Source organism: Orcinus orca, chromosome 7, assembly GCF_937001465.1.
Source record: "Orcinus orca chromosome 7, mOrcOrc1.1, whole genome shotgun sequence".
NCBI lineage: Eukaryota > Metazoa > Chordata > Mammalia > Artiodactyla > Delphinidae > Orcinus > Orcinus orca.
Window position 1 is genome coordinate 114,258,582 of NC_064565.1, and position 25,169 is coordinate 114,283,750.

Genomic DNA, 25,169 nt, shown 5'->3' on the forward strand with positions numbered 1-25,169 from the left:
CACCCATTCAGTAAGTGGCCTTTTCCTTTTGTTACTAATTTCCTTTGCTGTTCAAAAAATTTTAGTTTGAACTTGGGTGGGGTTTGTGCCGCGGCCGCAGGCTGACGGCGCAGGTCAGGTCCCTCCGGTCCGCGCTCCCCAGCTCCGAGGCGGTCGATGGGACTGAGCGCTGCGGAGCAAGCGGCAGCGCCCGTCTCGGGGCTGGGGCAGCGCAAGAGCCCGCCGGGACGCTCGGGCATGGCGGGCCGCAGGACCTGAGCCCTACCCCTTGGGGAGCAACCTGGTGGCGGGCGATGGGGATGGAGGGGGGCTGCCGCCGCCGCCTCCTCGGCCCCGCAGCGAAGCACCGGGCCACTCGGGATCATGGCCCTGGAGCAGCTCTGCTCCATCCTGTGTGGTTAATAACAATACTTGTAGTGGAAGGGATTGCTGTGGCCCAAAAGACCCAAGATGGACAAAATATTGGAATCAAGCACATGCCTGCAACCCAGCGTGGCCTTTGGGTTCGAACCAGCAATGGAGGTCATTTTGCTTCACCAGATTATCTTGACTCATATCCACCAAACAAGGAATGTATCTACATTTTGGAAGCTGCTTCACGTCAAAAAACACAGCTGACCTTTGATGAACATTATTGTATTAGAACCATCATTTGAATGTCGGTTTGATCACTTGGAAGTTCGAGACGGGCCGTTTGGTTTCTCTCCACATGTAGATCGTGACTGTGGTGTGAAAAGCCCTCCATTAATTAGATCAACAGGGAGATTCATGTGGATTAAGTTCAGTTCCGATGAGAACTTGAAGGACTGGAATTTCTAGCAAAATATTCGTTTATTCCAGATTCAGACTTTACTTACCTAGGAGATGGCCAGTTTGAATTGTCAGGAGCTGACGGAATAGTACGTTGGAGTCAGGTAGAACAAGGGGAGAAAACAAAACCCGGCCAAGCGGTTGATTGCATGTGGATGATTAAAGCTACTCCAAAAGATAAGATTTATTTGAGGTTCCTAGATTATCAAATGGAGCACTCAAATGAATGCAAGAGAAACTTCGTTGCAGTCTATGATGGGAGCAGTTCTATTGAAAATCTGAAGACCAAGTTTTGCAGCACTGTGGCCCATGACGTAATGCTTAAAACGGGAGTTGGGGTGATACGAATGTGGGCTGATGAAGGTAGTCGGCTTAGCACGTTCAGAATGCTTTTTTTTCCTTTTTTTCTTTTGCGGTACGCGGGCCTCTCAACTGCTGTGGCCTCTCCCGTTGCGGAACACAGGCTCCGGACGCGCAGGCTCAGTGGCCATGGCTCACGGGCCCAGCCGCTCCGCGGCATGTGGGATCTTCCCGGACCGGGGCACGAACCCGTGTCCCCTGCATCGGCAGGCGGACTCTCAACCACTGCGCCACCAGGGAAGCCCCAGAATGCTTTTTACTTCCTTTGTGGAGCCTCCCTGCACAGACAGCCTTTCTTTTGCCATAGCAACATGTGCATCAATAATTCTTTAATCTGTAATGGGGTTCAAAACTGTGCATACTCTTGGGATGAAAATCATTGTAAAGAAAAGAAAAAAGCAGGACTGCTTGAACAAATCACTAAAACTCACGGAACAGTTGTTGGCATTGCGTCAGGGATTGTCTTGGTCCTTCTCATTATTTCTATTTTAGTACAAGTGAAACAGCCTTGAAAAAAGGTCATGGCTTGCAAAACTGCTTTTAATAAAACTGGATTTCACGAAGAGTTTGATCCTCCTCATTATGAACTGTTTTCACCGAGAGACAAGGGGACATCTGCAGACCTGTCGGAGGAACTGGACAGCTACCAGAAGGCGCGGCGCTCCTCCACTGCGTCGCCATGCATCCACGACCATCACTGTGGATTGCAGGCACCCAGCATCAAGCAAAGCAGGACCAACCTGAGTTGCATGGAACTTCCCTTCCAAAATGGTTCTGCACAACCGCAGCCAATGAAGACATTTAATAGCATCTTCAAAAAGAGAAGCTACACTTTCAAGCAGGCACATGAGTGCCCTGAACAGGCCCTAGAAGACAGAGTAATGGAAGAGATTCCCTATGAAATTTGTCAGAGGGAGGGAAGATTGCACAAGCATCCACAGCCATCGATTTTTTTTTAACATCTTTATTGGAGTATAATTGCTTTACAGTGGTGTGTTAGTTTCTGCTTTATAACAAAGTGAATCAGTTATACACATACGTATATCCCCATATCTCCTCCCTCTTGTGTCTCCCTCCCTCCCACCCTAGCCATCGATTTTTAATCTTCTACTGAAGGTGACATTAATTACATTAATTAAGTATGGGTGCTACAGAGCACCCGTACTGTCTTCAGCAGCCAACCCTTTTCTCCTGTCAGAACTAGGAAGACCTTCAATCCCCATTAATCTAATGTAATGGTGCAGTTTTTATGATCTCAGGCAGTCTATATATGTTAACCCAACCAAGGAACTTATTACTCCATTCAGTGAAAAACAAAAACTAAGCCTCTATTGCTCAGTAGCATTTGGAGAGAGGAGGGGTAGTGGTGCGCCAGGCTCAGCTGCCTGCCTGTCTTAGCAGCAGGAAGACTGCTCTTGATTGACACAGCTCTGTCAATATTTTGATCCCACAGTAAGTTTAAAAGTAAGATTTTTCTTCACATTCCTTTTATTTTTTTCTTTTCTCTAAATTTAATTTGTTTTATAAGGCAGTAATTTTACCCTTTCAGTTTCTTATATAAATGGTTCATGTATCACACGTATTTCAATATAGGCATTTGTTCTAGAATTTGTCAAAATATAACTAGTTACTGTGGTAAGTGCCAATTAAGACACGGAGTTGTGTTCTGTCCATCTGCTTCTTCTTGACTGGTTTCTATACTGCTGCCTTTTAATTACTGGATCCTAATTCTTATTTTCTGTGATATGATTTAGCACCTTTAAGGCACATTTTGTCTTAGTTATATTATACGAGAAAGTTTCATAATCCTGGGATGTATGCACCATTGCCAGTTATACCTAAAAACTTGAAAACGATTAAAATTTTTAGAAATGCTTTGAAATTCCCCAAGTTTTATCACATTCAGTGATAGCCCATTCACTCCTGTGAGCAAAAAGTCATTTAATTCATTTCGGGGAGGCCTATCATTATATTCACTTCCTGTGTTTCTCATTACTAGATCTGTGTCTTTTATTATCTTTATAAAAAGATGATCTCACTCCCTTTGTGTTGGTTTATCTTATAGGATATGGTAACCAAGGTTATACGAGAGTTAAAGGAAAATGCCTAAGAAATTGTATCAGCCTTTAGATTGCTTCTTATTTGGGATAATACATTTTTCTAGTTCTTACCAAGAATAACAATTTCTACTTTTTTTAAAACTGCACTTTTGACCTTATTTTTTAATGGTATATAAACAATAATGTATAAACATGATATAAAAACTCACTGCATTTTTTTAGACTTTTGATATTACTTGATACTGTACAGACTTTATTAAATCAAGATTAAAGAGCTACAGGACAGATTTCTTTCAGTGTCCACGTTAGCAGCTTTGTATACAGATATGCTGTGATGGAACTCTACACTATAATTTACTGTAAAGACCCTGGTAATGTGTACATAAGCATTTGTTTCCTCTTGTTATTGCGTTTAGTTTATGATAAATTTTTCACTGTGTGATATTTATTGTTCTAAATCACTACACAAATCTGATATTAAAATATATATTATTACATGAGAAAAAAGATTTTTGTTTGATATAGTCCCATTTGTTTATTTTGCTTTTGTTTCCCTTGCTTAAGGAGACATATCCAAAAAAATTTACTAATATTGAAGTTAAAGAGCATACTGCCTGTGTTTTCTTCTAGAAGTTTTATGGTTTCAGGTCTTACATTTAAGTCTTTAATCTATTTTGAATTTATTTTTGTGCATGGTGAGAGAGAGTAATCCAGTTTGATCTTTTGTATGTAGTTGTGTTTTCCCAACACCATTTACTGAAGAGGCTGTCTTCCCCTCATTGTATATTCTTACCACCTTTGTCATAGATTAATTGCCCATATAAATGTGGGTTTATTTCTGCTCTATATTCTGTTGCATTGATCTATGTGTCTGTTTTTGTGCCAGTACCATTCTGTTTTTGTGTGTGTGTGATTCTCAACATTTTTATTTAAAATAATAGTCGTGGGGGGCTTCCCTGGTTGGGCAGTGGTTAAGAATCCACCTGCCAATGCAGGGGACATGGGTTCAATCCCTGGTCCGGGAAGATCCCACATGCTGCGGAGCAACTAAGCCTGTGCACCACAACTACTGAGCCTGTGCTCTAGAGCCCGTGAGCCACAACTACTGAGCCCTCCTGCTACAGCTACTGAAGCCCACGCACCTACAGCCAGTGCTCTGCAACAAGAGAAGCCACCACAATAAGAAGCCCACGCACTACAATGAAGAGTAGCCCCTGCTCGCCGCAACTAGAGAAAGCCCGCGCGCAGCAACAAAGACCCAATGCAGCCAAAAATAAATAAATAAAATAAATAGTAAAAATAAATAAATAACATGTTCTTTTTAAAAAATAAAATGAAATAATAGCAGTGGGGAATACGACCATCTTTTCATATTTCCAAATGAACGCTTTAAATAATCCCCAGTTTTTATTACTTACGTGTCCAGATTCTACCAGTTGTGCTTGGCTTCTTTATCTTTCTTTTTTTTTTTTCGGTACACGGGCCTCTCACTGTCGTGGCCTCTCCCGTTGTGGAGCACAGGCTCCGGACGCGCAGGCTCAGCGGCCATGGCTCACGGGCCCAGCCGCTCCGTGGCATGTGGGATCTTCCCGGACCGGGGCACGAACCCATGTCCCCTGCATCGGCAGGCGGACTCTCAACCACTGCGCCACCAGGGAAGTCCCTATCTTTCTTTTTTAGCCCTCAGTGGGATCGTAAGTTTTCTTTCCGTCAAAGGAAGTTTGTTTGTGATGGTTTCTGGGCTATCAGATTTGGCATGTACAGTTGCAAACATAGTTGGAGCAGCACTCACAGCTAACATACACTAACATTAACAGCAAGAAGAAGTTTTTTACATGGTGTTTCCTCTATGTGTATCATCCCACAAATTGCCTTCAATCATAGACTGAAGTACCATACTGTTTTGATCACTGTAGCTTTGTAGTATAGTTTGAAACCAGGGGCATGACACCTCCAGTTCTGCTGTTTTTAAAAATTGAAGTGTAGTTAATTTACAATGTTGTGTTAATTTCTGTTGTACAGCAAAGTTATTCAGATATATATTCTTTTTCAGATTCTTTTTCATTATAGATTATTACAAGGTATTGAATACAGTTCCCTGTGTTATACAGTAAGAACTTGCTATGTATCTATTTTATATATAGTGATGTGTATCTGTTAATCCGAAGCTCCTAATTTAACCCTCCCCTGTCCTTCCCCTTTGGTAACCATAAGTTTCTCTTCTGTGTCTGTGAGTCTGTTTCTGTTTTGTAAATAAGTTCATTTGTATCATTTTTTTAGATTCCACATATAAGTGATATCACATGATTATTGTCTTTCTCTGTCTGACTTAACTTCACTTAGTATGATAATCTCTAGGCCCATCCTTGTCGCTGCTCCAGTTCTGTTTTTCTCTCTCAAGATTTTTTTTTTTTTTTTTTGGTTATTCAGGGTCTTTTCTGTTTCCATACAAATTTTAGAATTATTTGTTCTCATTCTGTGAAAAATGCTGTTGGTGTTTTAATAGGTATTGTGTTGAATCTGTAGTTTGCCTTGGGTTGTATGGTCATTTTTTTTTTTTAAAGAAGATGTTGGGGGTAGGAGTTTATTAATTAATTTATTTATTTTTGCTGTGTTGGATCTTCGTTTCTGTGCGAGGGCTTTTTCTAGTTGTGGCAAGCGGGGGCCACTCTTCATTGCAGTGCGTGGGCCTCTCACTATCGCGGACTCTCTTTTTGAAGAGCATAGGCTCCAGACGCGCAGACTCAGTAGTTGTGGCTCATGGGCCTAGCCGCTCTGCAGCGTGTGGGGTCTTCTCGGACCTGGGCTTGAACCCGTGTCTCCTGCACTAGCAGGCAGACTCCCAACCACTGCGCCACCAGGGAAGCCCTGTATGGTCATTTTAATAATATTAATTCTTCCAATCCATGAGCACAGTGTATCTTTCCATCTGTGTCGCTTTCAATTTCTTTCATCAGTGTCTTACAGTTTTCCTAGTATAGATGTTTTACCTCCTTAGTTAGATTTATTCCTAGGTATTTCATTCTTTTTGATGTGATTGAAAATAAAATTGTATCATTAATTTCTTTTTTTGAATAGTTCATTGTCCGTGTATAGCAATACAACCGATTTCTGTATAATAGTTTTGTGTCCCACAACTTTACCCAGTTCACTGATGAGTTCTAGTAGTTTTTGATCATGCCTTTAGGATCTTCTATGTATAGTGAGTGTCACGTCCTCTGTAAAGAGTGACAGTTTTACTTATTCCTTTCCAATTTGGATTCCTTTTGTTTCTTTTTCTTGTCTGATTGCCGTGGCCAGGACTTATAATGTTTATTAAAAGTGGCAAGAGTCTTGTTCCTGATCTTAGAGGAAATGCTTTCAGCTTTTCACCACTGAGTATGGTGTTAGTTGTGGGCTTGTCATATATGGGCTTTATTAGTCTGAGGTATTTTACCACTATACCCACTTTGTGGAGTTTTTTTTTTTTTTTTAATAAATGGATGTTGAATTTTATCAAAAGATTTTCCCACATCTATTGAGATGATCATATGACTTTTAATCTTCAGTTTGTTAATGTGGTGTATCACCTTGACTGATTTGCGGCTATTGAACAATCCATGCATCCCTGGGATAAATCCCACTTGATTGTGGTATATGATCTTTTTAATGTACCACTGAGTTGCTAATATTTTGTTGAGATTTTTGTATCTATGTTCATCAGTGACATTGGTCTGTAATGTGTGTGTGTGTGTGTGTGTGTGTGTGTGTGTGTGTGTGTGTAATATCTTTTTCTAGTTTTGGTATCAAGGTGATGCTGGCCTCATAGCATGAGTTAAGAAGCATTCCTTCCTCTCCTATTTTTTGGAATAGTTTGAAAAGGATAGGTGTTAACTCTTCTCTAAATGTTTGGTAGAATTCACCTGTGAAGCCATTTGGTCCTGGACTTCAATTTCTTGGGAGTATTTTATTACTGATTCAATTTCATTATTGGTAATTGGTCTGTTCATATTTTCTGTTTCTTCCTGGTTCAGTCTTGGGAGATTGTACATTTCTAGGAATCTGTCCATGTCTTCCAGGTTGTCCATTTTATTGGCATATAATTGTTCACAATAATCTCTTATGATCCTTTATATATTTTGTGGTGTTTGTTGTGACGTCCTCTTTCTCATTTCTGATTTTATTTATTTGGGCCCTCTCTCTTTTTTCTTGATGAGTCTGGCTGAAGGTTTACCAATTTTATATATCTTTTCAAAGAATCAGTTCTTAGTTTCATTGATCTTTTAAATTTCTGCCCAGATCTTTATTTTTCTTATACTAACTTTGGGGTTTGTTTATTCTCTTTAGTTACTTTAGGTGTAAGGTTAGGTTGTTTATTTGAGATTTTTCTTATTTCCTGAGGTACACTTGTATTGCTCTAAACTTCCCTCTTAGAACTACTTTTGCTGTTTCCCACAGATTTTGGATTGTTGTGTTTTCGTTTTCATTTGTCTCCAGGTATTTTTTTATTTCCTCTTTGATTTCTTCAATGACCCATTGGTTGTTTAGTAGCACATTGTTTAGCCTTCATGTGTTTGTGTTTTTTGCAATTTTTTCCTTGTAGTTGATTTCTGGTTTCATAGCATCGTGGTTGGAAAAGGTGCTTGATATGATTTCAGTCTTCTTAAGTTTACTGAGACTTGTTTTGTGGCCTAATGTGTGATCTACCCTGTAGAATGTTCCATGTGCACTTGAAAAGAATGTGTATTCTGTTGCTTTTGGATGGAATGTTCTATCTATATCTATTAAGTCTACCTGGCCTAATGTGTTGTTTAAGGCCAGTGTTTCCTTATTGATTTTGTCTGAATGATGCATCCATTGATGTATGTGGGGTTTTAAAGTACTCTAATATTGTTGTTTACTGTCAACTTCTCTTTTTATGTCTGTTAATATTTGCTTTTTGTATTCAAGTTCTCCTATGTTGGGGCCATATATATCTATGTATATACCTAATGCTGGCCCACTGGTAGGTGGAGCCAGATCCTGGAGTCTCTGGCTGCAGGGCCTGAGGGTCCTGGAGCTGGTATCAGCCTGCTGGAGGGTGGGGTGAGGTCCAGGGGGTCCCTGGGCTAGTGCTGATGCACTGGTAGGCGAGTCCATGTTCTGGGCCCTCTGGTGGACAGGGCCAGATCCTGGGCCTTCTGGCAGATGGGGCCATGTCCCAGGTGGCTGCGAGCTCGGGTCCGAAGGAAGCTGGCCTACTAGTGGATGGGCCTGTGTCTCCACTCAACTAGCTACTTGGCCTGAGGCATCCTAGTACTGGTATTGACAGGCTGGTGGGTGGGGCTGGGTCCCAATGCTAATAAGCTAGAGGGAAGATTCCAAAATGTCACTTGCCAGCACAGTGTTACTGTGGTAGAAAAGAGCTCCCCAGTAGAGCTGCTGCCAGTGTGTATATCCCCAGGATGATCTCCTGTTGCCTCCTGCCTCTCTGGGAGGCTCTCCAAGATCAGCAGGCAGGTCTGAACCAGGCTCCTTTCAGATTACTGCTTCTTCCCTGGGTCCTAGTGTGTGTGAGATTTTGTGTGCACCCTTTGAGAGTGGAGTCTCTATATCCTACAGCCCCCTGGCTCTCTGGAAAGTAAGCCCTACTGGCCTTCAAAGCCCAATGTTCTGGAAGCTCTCCTTCCTGGTTCAGGACCCCCAGGCTGGGAAGCCCAATGTAGGCTCATATCCTTCAGTCCTTAGGGAGAACCTCTGCAGTTGTGATTATCCCGCGTTTGTGGGTCGTCCACCCAAGGGTATGGGTCTTCACTCTACCTTGTCTCCACCTCTCCTGCACATCTTCTTGTGGTTCCTTCTTTATATATTTAGTTGTAGAAGATCTTTTCTGCTAGTCTTCAGGTCTTTCTCTTCAATATTTGCTCTGTAAATTGGAATACTGCTGTGCCTGCAGCAGGAAGTGAGCTCAAGTTCTTTCCAATCTGACATCTTGCCCACTTGCCTCAATATAAAGTTGTTATAGTTCACATGTTTAAATTTCATACTATGTCTTCAAAATCTGGTATGTATTTCACACTTACGGCACATATCAGTTTGGGCTATGCACATTTCAAGTGCGCAGTAGTCATGTGTAGCTAGTGGCTACTGTATCAGACAGCATATGATCAACGCTTGTAAATCTTCCATAGATAAAACTAAAAATGTATATTTTCAACTTTTTATAAAAAAAAAACCTCGCTGTGCCCAAATCTGAAAATGGTGTCTGAAATTATTTTCCCATTTAACTGAATTTTGGTCAATCTGCATATGGAATTTTAATAGTTTTTACTTTAAACATATAGCTGCTAGATTGGTGCACATAGGTTTATGACTGCTGTGTTTTCTTCATAAAGTTTGCTTCTTAAAAATGTTTAATTGTGGTCAAACACCCATAATACAAGATTTACCATTTTATCCATTTTTTTAGGGTATGGTTTAGTAGTGTTAATTATACTCACATTGTTGTGCAACAAAACTCCAGAGCTCTTCATCTTGAAAAACTGAAACTCTATGTCCCGTAAACAACATCTCCCCATTTGCCCAACTCCCTAGTCCCTGGCAGTCATGATTTTACTCTCTGTCTCTATGAATCTGACTACTCTAGGTCCCTCATATAAGTGGAATCATACAGTATCTGTCTTTTTGATACTGACTTATTTCACTTAGCATCATGTCCTCCAGGTTCATTCATGTTGTCGTATATGTCAGAATTTCCTTCCTTTTTATGTCTGAATAATATTCCATTGTGTAGACAGACCACATTCTGCGTTTCAACTGCCAATGGACACAATTTGCTTTCACCTTCTGGCTATTGTGAATAATGCTGCTATGAACATGGGCATACAATTATCTCTTTGAGATGCTGCTTTCAATTCTTTTGGGTATATACCCAGAAGTGGAATTGCTGGATCATCTGGTATTTCTATTTTTAATTTTTTGAGGAGCTGCCATACTGTTTTCCACAGTGGCTGCACCATTTTACACTCCCACCAATAGTACACGAGGGTTTCAATTTCTCCACATCCTCTGCCAGGCATGTTTTCTGTATTTTTTACTTTGTTTTTTGTATTTTTTTAAATGATAGCCATCCTAATGGGTGTGAGGTGACATCTCATTGTAGTTTTGATTTGCATTTCCCTAATGATTAATGATGTTGAGCGTCTTTTCATGTGCTTATTGGTCATTTGCACATCTTTCGAGAAACGTCTAAGTCCTTTGCCCATTTTTGAATCAGGTCTTTTTGTTGTTTTTGAGTTTTAGGAGTTCTCTATATATTCTGGATATCCATCCCTTATCAAATATATGATTTGCAAATATTTTCTCCCATTCTATGGTCTGCCTTTTTACTCTGTGGTAATACCTTTTGATGTACACATTTAAAATTGTTTCATGAAGTCCAATTTGTTAATTTTTTAGGGACTTCCTTGGCGGTCCAGTGGTTAAGACTGCGTTTCCACTGCAGGGTGCACGGGGTTGATCCCTGGTCGGGGAACTGAGTTCCCTCATGCTGTGTGGCATGCCCCCACCCCCCCCCGCAAAAAGAAAACCAAAACTATCAGCAGTTTGTTATTTTTCATTAACTATGCCTTTGGTGTAATTTTCAAGAAATCTTCTCCAAATTCAATGTTGTGAAGTTTTGTCCTATTTCTTCTTCAAAGAGTTTTATAGTTTTAGATCCTTGATCCATTTTGAGTTAATTTTTTATATGACATCAGTAAGAGACCAAATTCATTTTTTACATTTGGAGATTTAGTTTTCCCAGCACCATTTCTTGAAACGACTGTCCCTATTGAATATTCTTTGAACCCTTGAAAAAGTAACTTGACCATGTATATGTGAAGTCTATCTCTTTTAACTTGAAACCTTTATTTAAAAGTTTACTTAAAAATATTAAAAAATCTCCATCCAATCTATTTCTTTTGACGTAAGAATTCTGTTCATTCACACAATGTAATTACTTTATTCCTTCCATTTAGTATAAGCTCATTCTTTTTGTGTTTCCTTTTTCCTTTTTTTATAAACAATTTTATTTGTTGTTAATTTGGGAATTCTCTGGTACTTTTCCATTTCCATGTAAATGCAGTACAGCATCTCCAAATCTCTGACATTCTTGCCTCCCTCTCACTTATAAGGGCCCATGGGGTTAGGTTGAAACTACCCAGATAATCCATGGTAATCTCCTTATGGCAAGACCCTTAACTTAATCATATCTACAAAGTCCCTTTGCCATGTAAGGCAGCATACTCACAGCTTCCAGAGATTAGAATGTGAACTTCTCTGCAGGGCCATTTTTCTGCCTACCACACATCAGCCTAAAGTTAAACCCAGATCTTACTGAAAACTTGAAAGTTTTCCTCTAAGTTGTTGAAATTTTGTTCTGGTCTCTTCTTGGGGAACATCTGTCACCCACAGATTTCTACTTTCCAGGCTCTGTTGCTCTCATGTTGCTCCTTAATCCTATCTACTCTATTTTTCTGACGCATTCTGGGAGATGATCTCTGGAAGAGCATACTTCTACACTGATTTTACTTTTTGCATTATCAATTATGATCTTTAGTGCTTTCAATATGCATTAAAAAATTCACTCTTTTGCTTCCTTCAAGTTAGTTACTGCCCCTCCCATAATATGAATATACTCATTTTCAACAAATGGTTTTGTTTTCATAAAGTTCCAAGGTAAAGAGTTCCTCTTTATTTTGCCAAATATAGGTACCTCAAATGAAGCATTCTCCCTGATTTTACATTAAGTATTCTCATTCACTAAGTGGAAAACAAAAACAAAAACGAAAAATCAAATAAGCAGCTTTCCTTAGAGAGCTCCACCTCAACAAAGCTTATTTCTGATTGGGTGTTCTACAAGTTGCATATTAATAGGAGGAAAGAGTTCTGCAAGTTACTAATAAGTCCAAAATTCAGCTGCATGGGTTAAAGATGGAGAATAGACTATTTCATCAATGAGGTTGTTAACTCTTTCCCAGAGTGTAGTCACATTAGATTGCTGTGTATGCTCATTGGTGGTCGTTGAAATTATACAGAAAGGGTTCAAAGGAGAGTAGGACAAGAGGAAATGATTCTGTGTTTACTGAGAAAGTGGAATTAGAAATTCCTGGACAAGTAAGCATTTGGGTGAATGATTGCCCAAGATGAAGAGGAACTCCCTCCCTGTTTGGAGACAGAAGAATGGAATCACAGGGGAAAGAAGACTGATCCTTAACGGTTATTTGAAGAGAGTATTCTTTCTTTCAAATGCTTTCTGTTGTGTGAGATAAGCTAAACTAGAACTAGTTAAGTGTGGCGCTCCAGCGGGGAAGTGTCTATCTGGATTCTGCTAAGATGACTACAGGTCCCCAGGTCTCTTGGAGCTCACAGGAACACAATTTTCCCTCCTGGTGTGTTCTGTGGGGTGGTGCTAGTGATTCCATGGAGGGAATCCAACGCAGGGGACTTGAGATGGTCACTTTTGCACCAGAGGAAATGCTTTTCTTCCACTCTGAAACCCATTCAAACCTTTCCATAAAAGAGGAATACTTATATACAGGCCTACAGCAGTGTGATTTTTTGAGTCAAGACATTTAAAAAGGATTTTCAGTTTTGAAAATTTTTTTTGGCCATGCCTCACAGCTTGCAGGGATCTTAATTCCCTGACCAGGGATTGAACCAGGGTCATGGCAGTTAAAGTGCCTAACCACTAGACCACCAGGGAATTCCCCGAAAATTCCTTAAATGTTTTCTATTTCTGTAAAAGGGAAACTTTCCACTTAGCAGTACTAATCCAGGATATATCAAAACTGAACGCTGTCTTTGCCCTCAACTATTCTAACTACCCAGAGCGGTTGAAGATCTAAGACCTCTTGTGTCATCTTGGTGTGCCAGACTCTTACTGGATTCAACTGAAGACTTACCGGACCACTGAACAATGGGGACTTAATTTTAACCATTTGTATACAAATGCACTTATTTTGCTCTATCCAGAACGGTAATTTTCTACCCTTAATTAGCATAAGCACCATGAAACCGTGCACCTCCCTTCCTATCACTTCAAAACTCCTAACATCCCCCTTCTCTCCCTGCTCCCCATCCCTTCCAGCTCCCTCAACAACCATGAATGTCTTCAACAGTGTGTTCCCTTGCCTGGCAAGCAAATGAACTCATTTTTGAAAAGCCCAAGTAGTCTGTTTTATTCTGATCCTGCTTGTAGAGAGTATATAAGCAGCACTGCCGAGGTACTTCATTGACTTGTTTATTTGATATGGTTTTAACAGACTCCGTGTATCCCTGTAGGAGAGTGGTGGCTGAATCCTGTGTCCCTGCTGTGTATTTTTTGCATGTCATTCCATGGGGATTGGACTTTAAAGGACCAAAGGGTATCCAAACTCAATCTCATATATTCTAAGTTTGTTAACAATGTGCTCAGGTCACATGACTTTTCGGTAAAGAACTAAGAACATGCTGCAGTTTTAGTCTGTCCAGTTCAGTTGTCTTTTTGCTCTCATGCCTTACGCAAACCTTTCCTTGGGAGATGACCAAGGAGGATGGAACATTTTGCAGTGGACTGTCCTAAGGCAACCGTGCCCCCTTTGGGGGCATAGATTGTGCCAACAGAAAGCTATCCTCTCAGATGTGTGTGTGTTTCATCACTCAATCAATATTCCAAACTTTCCACTATTCCAATCTTTCCAATCTTTCTGGCTTTTGTCAATCTAACTTGAAATGAGATACACCATACACATGGCAATGGGATAGTTTTGTGTAGCCTTATGGAAATGCTTTTTTACATTTCCAGCCCTCATAGTTGTAGAACCAGTTTGGGTACAGCTAGCAATTGAATAAAGTTTTTGAGTCACCACACCGTTTTTTTTTTTTTTTAAATTACTGTTTAAGTCAAGTTATCTTAATAGTGTCCTAAGGATCCTATTAAACTAATGGTTACCATGAGGAATTTACGTATTTTGCCCAAGCCTTTGGAGGGAACACGGTCCCTGCTAACACTGACTTCAATCCAATGAAACCAGTTTCAGACTTCCGACCTCCAGATCTCTAAGAGAATAAACAGACACTGTTTCAGGCCACCAAGTTTGTGGTAATTTGTTACAGCAGCCATAGGAAACTAATACATCGCCTATGCCAGGTTTACCTGTTTTTAAAAAGCCTGGGTTTACCGCTATTTTTAAATAGTCAACTCTTACTATGTCACCAGCATTAGGTAGAACTAAAAACCATCTGTAAGCCAGGAGTATTATTCATATATTCCTATCTCTTACTACTTTGTGCTAAAAAAATGAAGTAAATGTATTTATCTTCACAATGTTAACTTCAGAGCGAGCTACTTGGCGCACACTTCAAACAAAATGGAAAGGCAAGGTTCAAAGTGCGGTGGTGAACATTTTGTCTTAGTACCATGAAATAAGCACTGTCAGCCTTGGGATGTTTAATAAATAGCAGAGTGCATACAGATATGTACCACAGTTTTAAAGAAAAACAGAGGTCCCATTCTGTGGTCCCAACAACACCAAACAGGCGTCGCCTTGAACTGTTCCTAAATTCTTGAGTACAGTTGTTTTGAAAGTAGAGCTCGCTTGCAATCTTCAAAAAAAAAAAAAAAAAAAAAAAACGTCCTGCTCTTCCTCAGAATGTGCTCTGAATTAAATGTGGGCCGGAATCACTTGGTGTCAAGGTGTGGTAACTGCTCTTTGCCGTTTATCATCATGGACTTTAACTCTCCGTCTTCTTCCACCTCTATCCTTTCTTGGCCATTCTCAATGATTCTCTTGGTGGTGATCTTCTTGCCGTTAATGATTTCGGTGGAAGTCGACATGGATTTGAAGTTGCCCGTCCCACCACTACAAGACATGGCGAAGGAAGAACGGCCCCCATTGCCCAGGGAACCAAAGGAGGTAAATCCTCTATCAAAGGAAGAAAAACCGCCTCCAGATGCTGGACATTCACTGAAGGTGGAGAAAATCGGTGCGGACTCTCTGCTTCTGCTTCTGCTTCTGCTTCCCCGGGAGCTCCTCCGACCGCCCAAAATGTTCTCAAGCAGGTCTCCGAATAAGTGAGATGAAAACGGGTCCTGGCCGCCGAAGAACTCCCTGAAGACGTCGGCCGGGTCGCGGAAGGTGAAGACGCCCTCGAAGGGGTCCTCGAAGGGGTCCCCGAAGGGCCTGCCGCCCCGGCCGCCACCGCCGCCCTGCACTCCCGCCTCGCCGTATCGGTCGTAGATGTCCCTCTTCTTGGCGTCTGACAGCACCTCGTAGGCCTGGGCCACTCGTTTGAATCGCCTCTCCGCCTCCTCCTTGTTCTCAGGGTTTTTGTCCGGGTGCCACTTGAGCGCCAGCTTGCGGTACGCCTTCCTGATGGCCTCGATGGAGGCCTGGCGGGGCACGCCCAGCACCTCGTAGTAGTCCACCATGCTGGACGGCCGGGCACGGCCTGCAGGCCAGGGACAGGGCGAGCGGCGCGGCCGTCAGCCCCGGGTCACGGGCCAGAGTGCCCACCAGGCCAGGCTGCGCGGAGGGGGCGCCCCTTGTGACGACGCCCGCGTCTCACTGGCCGAGGCCGCATCCCAGAATGCTCTCCCCACGAGGCGCTCTGTGACGTGTTTCACGCAGGCGCGGAGACCCCGCCCACTCATTCGCTCCGCCCACCCGGCCCTCAGCTGACCTGTGGTCTCCAAATGGGGGCAGTGGCTCTGAATGCCTTAGGAAATGCTTTACTTAAAATAGCGTTTACGTCAGGGTTCCCCTCGGCCTGAGGTAGGGGTAGAGCATCAGGAGTGAGTTTATTCCGACCCTGGGCTGAAGGACAGCCGTTATCATTTGTGTAGGACAGCATTTCTCCAACTTTTTGGCTTCAAGACCCTTTTGAGTTTATGTGGGTTATATCTATCAGTACTTACTCCATTAAAAATTAAAACAGTCAAAGTTAATTAGTCAATTTAATAACGATACACCCATTACATGCTAACATAAACCATATTTTTATGGAAAAATAACTTTTTCAAGCCAAAGAAATTTAATGAAGAGTGGTTTCATTTTACATTTTTTTCATGTCTCTGGCTTAACAGAGAGCTAGATTTTTGTATCTGCTTCTACATTCAATGTATTGCTATATCACGTGTCATGTAGCCACTGGGAAATTCTACTGTACACGAAAGTCAGATATCTTTATCATGGAAATAGTTTTAACTTTGCGAAATTCTCTTACGAAGTCTTGGGCATCCCAAGGGGGCTCAGGCCCATGGTTTGTACATAGTTTGTGAACACCTCGTCTAGTATATCAGAATGATTAAAGCTTGTTTGGCCATGTTTATAGTGCTGTGGGTAAACTTGGGGTTCAATGATTACTTCTGCTATAACTGCTGTATCATAACCATGATTTTCTTTTTGACATCTGACTTCTTTCCACCTCCTCCTCATTCTCTCCCTGACTCTATATTCTTTGCTTTCATAAATGGTGAGGCAACACCAGTAAAGTTCACTTAGTTCTAAGAGGAAATAATTAACCAATGAACTCTCAACATTTCATCATGAAGGGTAGTAGACCCAAAAGGGTGCACCATTTCACCATGACAAACTGCTGACTCCGTATCACCTGGAGAGACTGAAGCCCTGAACTTGGCATTTGCTAAGCACGCAATAAACAGTAGTAGGAAGCAGATTGGGAGTAGAGTCCGGTGTAAACAAAGCAATATGGAAAAATACAAGGTGTGTTTTGCGAGGGTTAAGTGATCCAGAAGGGCAGGAGGGAAAGGGGCAGAGGGAGGGGTCAAGCAGAAAGGCTAGAGAGGAGGAGTGAGCTGGAGTCCATCCCAGGGAGTTCTGAGGGCAAGGCTGAGGAGTCTGAATTCTATTCCGGGCCCTAGGGATCTGTTGAGCAAGGTTTCAGGGGTGGTGGTGGCGTGCGGACAGCTGATGCAGGGAAGCAAAAGGGACAGGTAGGGATTGGGGGCTTGGGGGTTGAGGCCCTGAAGCAGGACCATGGCAGGTGGGTCTGAGAAACAGTGGCAGAATGATTTGGATTCAGCACTTTCTTGCTTCGACATGGGGCCTAGAGCAAAGGGAGAAGGGGTGTCACATCCATACAGAGACATTTACTGAGTCTTACTGTCTGCAGAACCATGGACGGCCACCTGTGTGAGAGAGTGCTTCCAAAGCTGAACCTGTGGACATATATATGTATATATATGTGAATAGATAGATACATAGATAGAGGCAGAGACACAGAGAGAGTCTAGTAGCAGAGACAGATAGGCAGACTGCTAAGGGATGCAAGGCAGAATAAAGCAAAATGCTACAGAGATTTAAGGAAGATGGCTTTGTTTCCCCCTGCAGGGTCCCACAGATTGTCCAGAGGACAAAGGACTTGTTTATGTAACCCTTTTGGTTTAGTAACAAGCAGCTCCAATCTGATTCCCTCAAAAGAACTAGGAGTCTGTGGAGTGGTGGGTTTCTTAATTATTGGCTTCAGCTTTAAAATAAATCGCCTTCCAATGGGTTCCAGGAATGCTCTTGCAGACGCTCCACTCTCCAGTAGCCCCTGAAGCAACACCACGCCACCGGCCTGCTCAGGTTCCCTGGCCACCCGTGTGCTCCCCAGCCAGGGCACACCTTACTCTGCCCTGTAATTGCCTCTGGTTCTTTGTCCACCAGAGCCCTCTTGACAGGCACAGCCCATTTCTAACTTGGGTTTCTGGCCCCAGCTCCTAGCACGGTGCTGGGAGGGCCAAGACTGCCCGTAAATATTTGATGAGTGGGGGAATTAACCATGGATTTTGGGTGTCAGGTCTTCACGGGTGTCAGGGCAGGAGCTTTATCGAATTGCTTAGTTGTGGTTCTTGGTCGTAATTCTTGACAGTGTGTGGATTGTCTGCTATTCCTATTGGTAAAGACCATTTCCTGGTCATGGGCAGAGTCACGATCCCAAACCATCCAAGCGCACAGAGGCCTCAAAAATTTCTGAGTCTCTGGGCTTCCCTGGTGGCGCAGTGGTTGGGAGTCCGCCTGCCGATGCAGGGGACACGGGTTCGTGCCCCGGTCCGGGAGGATCTCACATGCCGCGGAGCGGCTGGGCCCATGTGCCATGGCCTCTGAGCCTGCGCGTCCGGAGCCTGTGCTCCGCAACGGGAGAGGCCACAACAGTGAGAGCCCCGCGTACCAAAAAAAAAAAAAATTTCTGAGTTTCTGCGTTGTGCAGGAAAGCCACAAAATCATTACCAGGGTGACTGTGTGTACTTACAGCCCCTTTGCTCTGTGTAATCTACAGATGAACTCTCACAACATTGAGACTTCGAAAGAATTACTGCCCTTACTGTTTAAACTGGACTATGACTTTCAGAATGGCAGATAAGCGCACACCGATGAGCAAAAGCATTGCTACCTCTTTTCTCTTCACCCAGAATCTTGGTCCTGGAGAATTACTGTGTCTGGGCAGGGCAGGGAGGGCAGGGAGCTTCAGAGTACATGAGTGTGAGCACGTGCACACATGTGCACCCATATGTAAGCACCCACAAGACTGGAGGTCTGTGGAGGAAGGATGGTGGTACAGGAAAAAGGGACTCTAAGGAACTACTCTAAGTACCAGAATGAGGGGGGCCCTGTGAACATGCCCCCCAGGACATCAATTTAAGTTAGCAGTTTCTCCGCCAAGCTCCTAACAGATCCCCAAGTATGGGCCAGTGATGTCCATAGTGAAAACTTTGGACTCTGTGCTTTCATCCTGGGGTTGTGTCAAACAACAACGGATCCCAAAAGGAAAAAGCGAGGTGCCCAGTTCTGTCTGCACTGCGATTTGCCCTCTCCCGGGGAGGGGCACTTCTGTTCGGCAACTGCCATACTTGGCTCCCTGACCCTTCGCCCGATCTTTGGGGCACCAGCTAGTGCTGGGTATTGCTGTGGGAGTGCATTCTACTTAATCCCAAAGTCCTGCCATCTGCCTTCTCTCCATTTATTTTGATTGGGTAATGACTGTGGGGATTATAGCTCTACTTCTGTCTTCTGGTTTGTTGTGCATTTCCATCTCCGTCTTAATACTGTTGTCTGGGCCCTGCTTGAGGCCGTGGGGAGTTGTGGTTAAGAGGCAGTGCTTCTACCAAACGTAAGGTAGATAGCTAGTGGGAAGCAGCTGCATAGCACAGGGAGATCAGCTCGGTGCTTTGTGACCGCCTGGAGGGGTGGGATAGGGAGGGTGGGAGGGAGGGAGACGCACGAGATATGGAAACATATGTATATGTATAACTGATTCACTTTGTTATAAAGCAGAAACTAACACACCATTGTAAAGCAATTATACTCCAATAAAGATGTAAAAAAAAAAGAGGCAGTGCTTGCAGGCTTCTACACCCAGGGCCTGGGTCTCAGATCTGCCACTTAGTAAATACAGGACTTTGGCAAATCACTCCATCTCTCTGAGCCTCAGTGTCTTTGTCTGTAAAATGGGAACAAGAGTATCAGCTTTTACAGCACAGTTCTTGGGGATTACCTAAGATGTGTTGTAAAGTACTAAGCGTCATACCTGGCACATAGCATATGCTCAACAGATACGTATTCCTCTTAGTATTTTTGTTCATCTTGCCCCTTCGCCTTCAACTGATCATCAGAATTTCCCAAAGTGTCTTCTTTCCCCTAGACGTTGGGCCTGTGTGATGAGCACAGTTGACATTTTGCTGCCTGATCTCTTTTGGTTTCTTTTCTTTTTTTTTTTTGCGGTACATGGGCCTCTCATTGCTGTGGTCTCTCCCGTTGCGGAGCACAGGCTCCGGACGCGCAGGCTTAGCGGCCACGGCTCACGGGCCCAGCCGCTCCACGGCATGTGGGATCTTCCCGAACCGGGGCACGAACCCGTGTCCCCGGCATCGGCAGGCGGACTCTCAACCACTGCGCCACCAGGGAAGCCCTTTTTTGGTTTCTTATTTACTGAGTGCTCTCTCACTGCCTCCCTGAATGGATATAGATCTGCCCTGAGAAAGGCCTTCTGTGCACACAGACTTGAGTTGGGCTTCCTTTCCCATCATTCTCTACTCCAGCAGCATTCATTTCCTTCTTAGCCTGCTAGGTCACAACCTCTGATGTGTCTGTTTATCTGTTTAGATTGTCAGTCTGTCTCTCTAGATGGAGCATGAATTCTGGGGAGGTGGGAGACGCATCTGTGGTGGTTTCTGCTGGAGACTCCAAGCCCAGTACTGTGCCAGAATCAATAGATGTTGGCTGGATGAGTGAATCAAAAAGTGATGCGGTGGCTGGGTATGTCTATATATCTATCTATCTACCTCACAATGGACTATTACTCAGGCATAAAAAAGAATGAAAGAATGCCATGTGCAGCAACATGGATGCAACTAGAGATCATCATACTGAGTGAGGTAAGTCAGACAGAGAAAGACAAATGTCATATGATATCACTTATATGTGGAGTCTACAAAATAATACAAATAAACTTATTTACAAAATAGAAACAGACTCACAGACGTAGACAACAAATTTATGGTTACCAAAGGGGAAAGTGGGGGAGGGATAAATTAGGAGTGCTGGGTTAACACATACACCTACTGTATATAAAATAGATAAACAGCAAGGACCTACTGTATAGCACAGGGAACTATATTCAGTATTTTGTAATAACCTATAATGGAAAAGAATCTGAAAAAGAATATATATATATATAAATAACTGAATTGCTTTGCTGTACACCTGAAACTAACACTCAACCCCAAAATGGGCAGAAGACCTAAATAGACATTTCTCCAAAGAAGATATACAGATGGCCAACAAACACATGAAAGGATGCTCAACATCACTAATCATTAGAGAAATGCAAATGAAAACCACAATGAGGTATCACCTCACACTGGTGAGAGTGGCCATCATCAAAAAATCTACAAAAAATAAATGCTGGAGAGGGTGTGGAGAAAAGGGAACTCTCCTGCACTGCTGATGGGAATGTGAATTGGTACAGCCACTATGGAGAACAGCATGGAAGTAACTTAAAAAACTAAAAATAGAGCTACCATATGACCCAGCAATCCCACTACTGGGCATATACCCTGAGAAAACCATAATTCAAAAAGAGACATGTACCACAATGTTCATTGTAGCACTATTTGCAATAGCCAGGACATGGAAGCAACCTAAATGTCCATCGACAGATGAATGGGTAAAGAAGATGTGGCACAAATATACAATGGAATATTACTCAGCCATAAAAAGAAATGATATCGAGTTATTTGTAGTGAGGTGCATGGACTTGGAGTCTGTCATACAGAGTGAAGTAAGTCAGAAAGAGAAAAACAAGTACTGTATGCTAACACATATATATGGAATCAAAAAAAATGGTTATGATGAACCTAGGGGCAGGACAGGAATAAAGACACAGATGTAGAGAATGGACTTGAGGACACGGGGAGGGGGAAGGGGAAGCTGGGACGAAGTGAGAGAGTGGCATGGACATATATACACCACCAAATGTAAAACAGATAGCTAGTGGGAAGCAGCCGCGTACACAGGGAGATCAGCTCGGTGCTTTGCAACCACCTAGAGGGGTGGGATAGGGAGGGTGGGAGGGAGGCTCAAGAGGGAGGAGATATGGGGATATATGTATACATATGGCTGATTCACATCGTTGTACAGCAGAAACTAATACAACATTGTAAAGCAATTATACTCCAACAAAGATAAAAAAAAAATGTGATTCAAGTGATTGTTAAGGAATTCCAGCCAGTTGAACTGTTGTTGCCTATGAAGAGACCTAGTCAAGTTGTACCCTCTTTATCTCTAAAAGTAAACTTCCAGGTACCACTAGCTGACTGACAGCGATTGTCATGTGACCTAATCAAACATTAACTTGGTGTACAGTTTGGTTCTTGTGCTGTGTAAGTGGGAGAGGGCAGACCTCCGGCAGGTGACAGTCTTGGTAGCAACGGCAGGGGCACCATGACAGCAGGGTCCCGGGGTCCACGTCCACTCATCCTGGGCCTGCTGCTGTGTGCGCTTGGCCCTGCCCTGACGCAGGGTGGGAAGCTGTTGGTGGTCCCCATAGACGCCAGCCGCTGGCTGAGTTTGGTCGGGATCGTCCAGCAGCTGCAGCACAAGGGACATGACATAGTGGTCCTCGCACCCGACGCCTCCATGTACGTTAAAGAAGGGGCATTTTACACCTTGAAGAGGTATCCCGTGCCATTCCGAAGGGAGGACTTGGAAGTGGCTTTTATAAACCTTGGGCATAGTGTTTTTGAGAACGACCCTTTTCTGCAGCGCATGGTCAAAATATACAAGAAAATCAAAGATGACTCGGCTCTACTCTTTTCCGCCTGCTCCCATTTACTGCACAACAAGGAGTTGATGTCCTCCCTGGCAGAAGGCAGCTTTGATGCTGTACTGACAGACCCTTTCCTTCCCTGCGGCCCCATCGTGGCCCAGTACCTGGCTGTGCCTGCTGTGTTCTTCTTGAATGGACTGCCGTGCAGCCTGGACTTCCAGGGTACCCAGTGCCCCAACCCACCGTCCTATGTGCCCAGGCCTCTGTCCTTTAACTCAGATCGCATGACCTTCCTGCAGCGGGTGAAGAACATACTCATTGCCTTGTCAGAGAGCTTTCTGTGCAATGTGGTTTATTCCCCGTATGCACCACTTGCCTCGGAAGTCCTTCAGAAAGACGTGACTCTCCAGGACCTTATGAGCTATGCATCTATCTGGCTTCTCAGAAGTGACTTTGTAAATAATTACCCAAGGCCCATCATGCCCAATACAGTTTTTATTGGTGGGATCAACTGCGCTAGCAAAAAGCCACTATCTCAGGTGTGTATCTGAGTGGGAACTTTAGATGCCTGTAGTCTAGCAAGTGCTCTGGGTGAGATGAGCTCGCCACAGATGCTGAATGAGCATGCTGAGATAGTCTCAAATGTCCTCTCTCGTTGATATCTCACCAGTCTCCTAGGTCTGAGTTGTAATTTATAGCTGTCTTTGGCATCATCTTCTGGCTTATTTCTTTTGTCAGATACTTCAGGAAAGTGTATTTTGGCCACTTTATTCTGTGTGCTCCAGCAGATAATAACCAATTAGATGCAACACCGTTTAAATGCCGTAAACACAGCATGCTGGGTTCAGGGTTCCTTGCAGAGAACAAAATTGTTCTTCATGCACTTTGCCTGTGACTGGGTCAGGCTCACAGGAGTCAAGATTGCTGAAATCATTGTTTGATATCTATAGATCCCAGCAGGGAAAATTGCCTTTATGTTCCTGATTAAAGGTCCATTTCTAGATATTCTGATAGGCTGAATCCTGCAGTTCCATTTCCTCTACTAAGCAAATCACCAGATAGCCAGGTTCTGACAATGGGCAGAAAGTTCATGCATCTCTCTTAAATGCTTACATGTTAATTTTTTTCCCCTACACCATGCAGAAAAGTAGCATTCACATCCTCTTCCAAGTCTCAACAGAGGAGATAGAGACTAGCGGGAGAGGCTCCTTCCAAAGGGGGTTTGGGAAGGATTCTTCAAGAAGATGACATTTCAGTGGGCGTGCATTCATTTATTTTTCAAGTATTGGTTGAGAATCTGCTGGTAGCCCAGGCACTTTCCAGGTGCTGAGTCTGGCTCCTACTAAGGGGCTATCCTCACCCTTGGAGAGCGATGAATCTTATTTCCAGCGTGCCCCTGACGTGATTCATATTTTAAATGATCATGTAATTGTCACAGCCAGGAGAAACTCTGGGCAGCGGGAAGAAAACCAGGAGAAATCAAGTGTCAGGTGGATGCCTCCACCTCACTGCTGCAAGACAGGGTCTCCATACTCTGTCTTCCACCCCTGTAATGTGGAGAGAGAGCTGATAATCCCTCAAAGGTCCTATGGCAATAAGATTCTGAGAAATGGCCCGCTGGACACATTTGTGTCTGATGGGGTGGTCTGGTGAAGAAAGAAGGAGGTGGTGTTGATTTTCTGAAAGCAAGATGAGAAAACCTAAGAGTATAGAAAACCATCAATGATTCTCTTTCAGACAGAGGAAAAGGAAGGGGTGAAATATCATCAAACCAACGGGCGTATCTCAGGTCAAAGGAAAGAAAGCTAGCCAGCATATCCAAGTGAGATTTTCATTTCATTGCTTTGCGTTAAGTTTGCCATGGATTTTTGGCAAACAGTCTTTATTTATTTAAATGATTTCCTTCTTTATTTTGGATGTTTAATGGGAGAGGCTGAAGAACGTTATCAACTGCCTTTCTTGCTATCATATTTTTATATCATTTATTGATGTATTTTTTCCCCTGTAAATTTGTCTAAGTGGTGAATTGTATTGAGTATGTATTGGTTGCTGCCTTGTTTGGTGCAAATAAGCTTAGGTGTGAGAATGTCTCTGTAAGTTGTACCAAGTAGTAGCTCTCCTTGTCCTATTTTAAGTGCTTTTAATTTGAAACTCCCCTTTTTTGGATACTAATATCACCATTCCTGCATTATTTTTGTTTACACTTCTCTAGTGCCTCTTCACTACTCCATATCATCAACCTTCTTCTTTCTCTTTAAACAACATGGAGCTGATATTCTTAACCTAGTCAGGCAGATTCCTTTAATAGTTGCATTTTTCCTCTTTGTACTTAACAATTGATAGGTTTGATTATAATTCTTCCAGTTTATTTTTATTTTGCTTTGTCATCTCCCCTTTTCTTGATTTTTGCTGGTTTGTCACGTTGCTGTTATCTTTTTTCCTTTTTATTAAGTAAAGAATGTTACTCTGTGCTTCCCTCCCTCTAGTGGGGACCAACCTACTCCCAATGCTATGGGTAAAGGTCCAGAACTTATCAAGAATAAAGATAAAATATTTGGTAATGAGAGTCCATAGAGAAAGCACAGCCTGGTGCTGGGCATACCTTTGGGGTGTCTGAAAGAATAAAGATGATAGAACAGTGTCGAGAGCAAGGGCATGAAACTCAAGAATTCCAAGATGTCACTCCCCTCT

At 43.0% G+C, this 25,169-nt stretch overlaps 2 protein-coding genes and 1 pseudogene across 4 annotated transcripts in view; 2 read left to right on the plus strand and 1 right to left on the minus strand.

Moving 5' to 3' along the window:
• Positions 1 to 25,169, plus strand: part of LOC101277301 (UDP-glucuronosyltransferase 1A1) — a 45,881-nt gene that overhangs the window by 12,473 nt on the left and 8,239 nt on the right. The window contains exon 1 of one of the 3 annotated variants that reach the window (XM_049712810.1): positions 21,973 to 23,017. The exons of 1 other annotated variant lie outside the window; for it this stretch is intronic. In XM_049712810.1, coding sequence (XP_049568767.1) covers positions 22,154 to 23,017 — 864 coding nt within the window. In that variant the 5' untranslated portion in view covers positions 21,973 to 22,153. Of the gene's footprint in view, positions 1 to 21,972; positions 23,018 to 25,169 lie in introns of those variants that run through there. One more of the 3 variants, XM_049712808.1, reaches the window with a different exon arrangement.
• On the plus strand, positions 364 to 3,671 carry LOC117200711 (neuropilin and tolloid-like protein 2; annotated as a pseudogene).
• LOC101277540 (dnaJ homolog subfamily B member 3) lies at positions 14,644 to 15,639 on the minus strand. Its single transcript, XM_012532012.2, has one exon. It carries the CDS (start codon positions 15,637 to 15,639, stop codon positions 14,890 to 14,892), a length of 750 nt encoding a protein of 249 aa, XP_012387466.2. The 3' UTR covers positions 14,644 to 14,889.

Bases quoted from the DNA above. Each gene is read 5' to 3' on its own strand.
- LOC101277540 (XM_012532012.2), bottom strand. From the start codon at position 15,639: ATGGTGGACTACTACGAGGTGCTGGGCGTGCCCCGCCAGGCCTCCATC.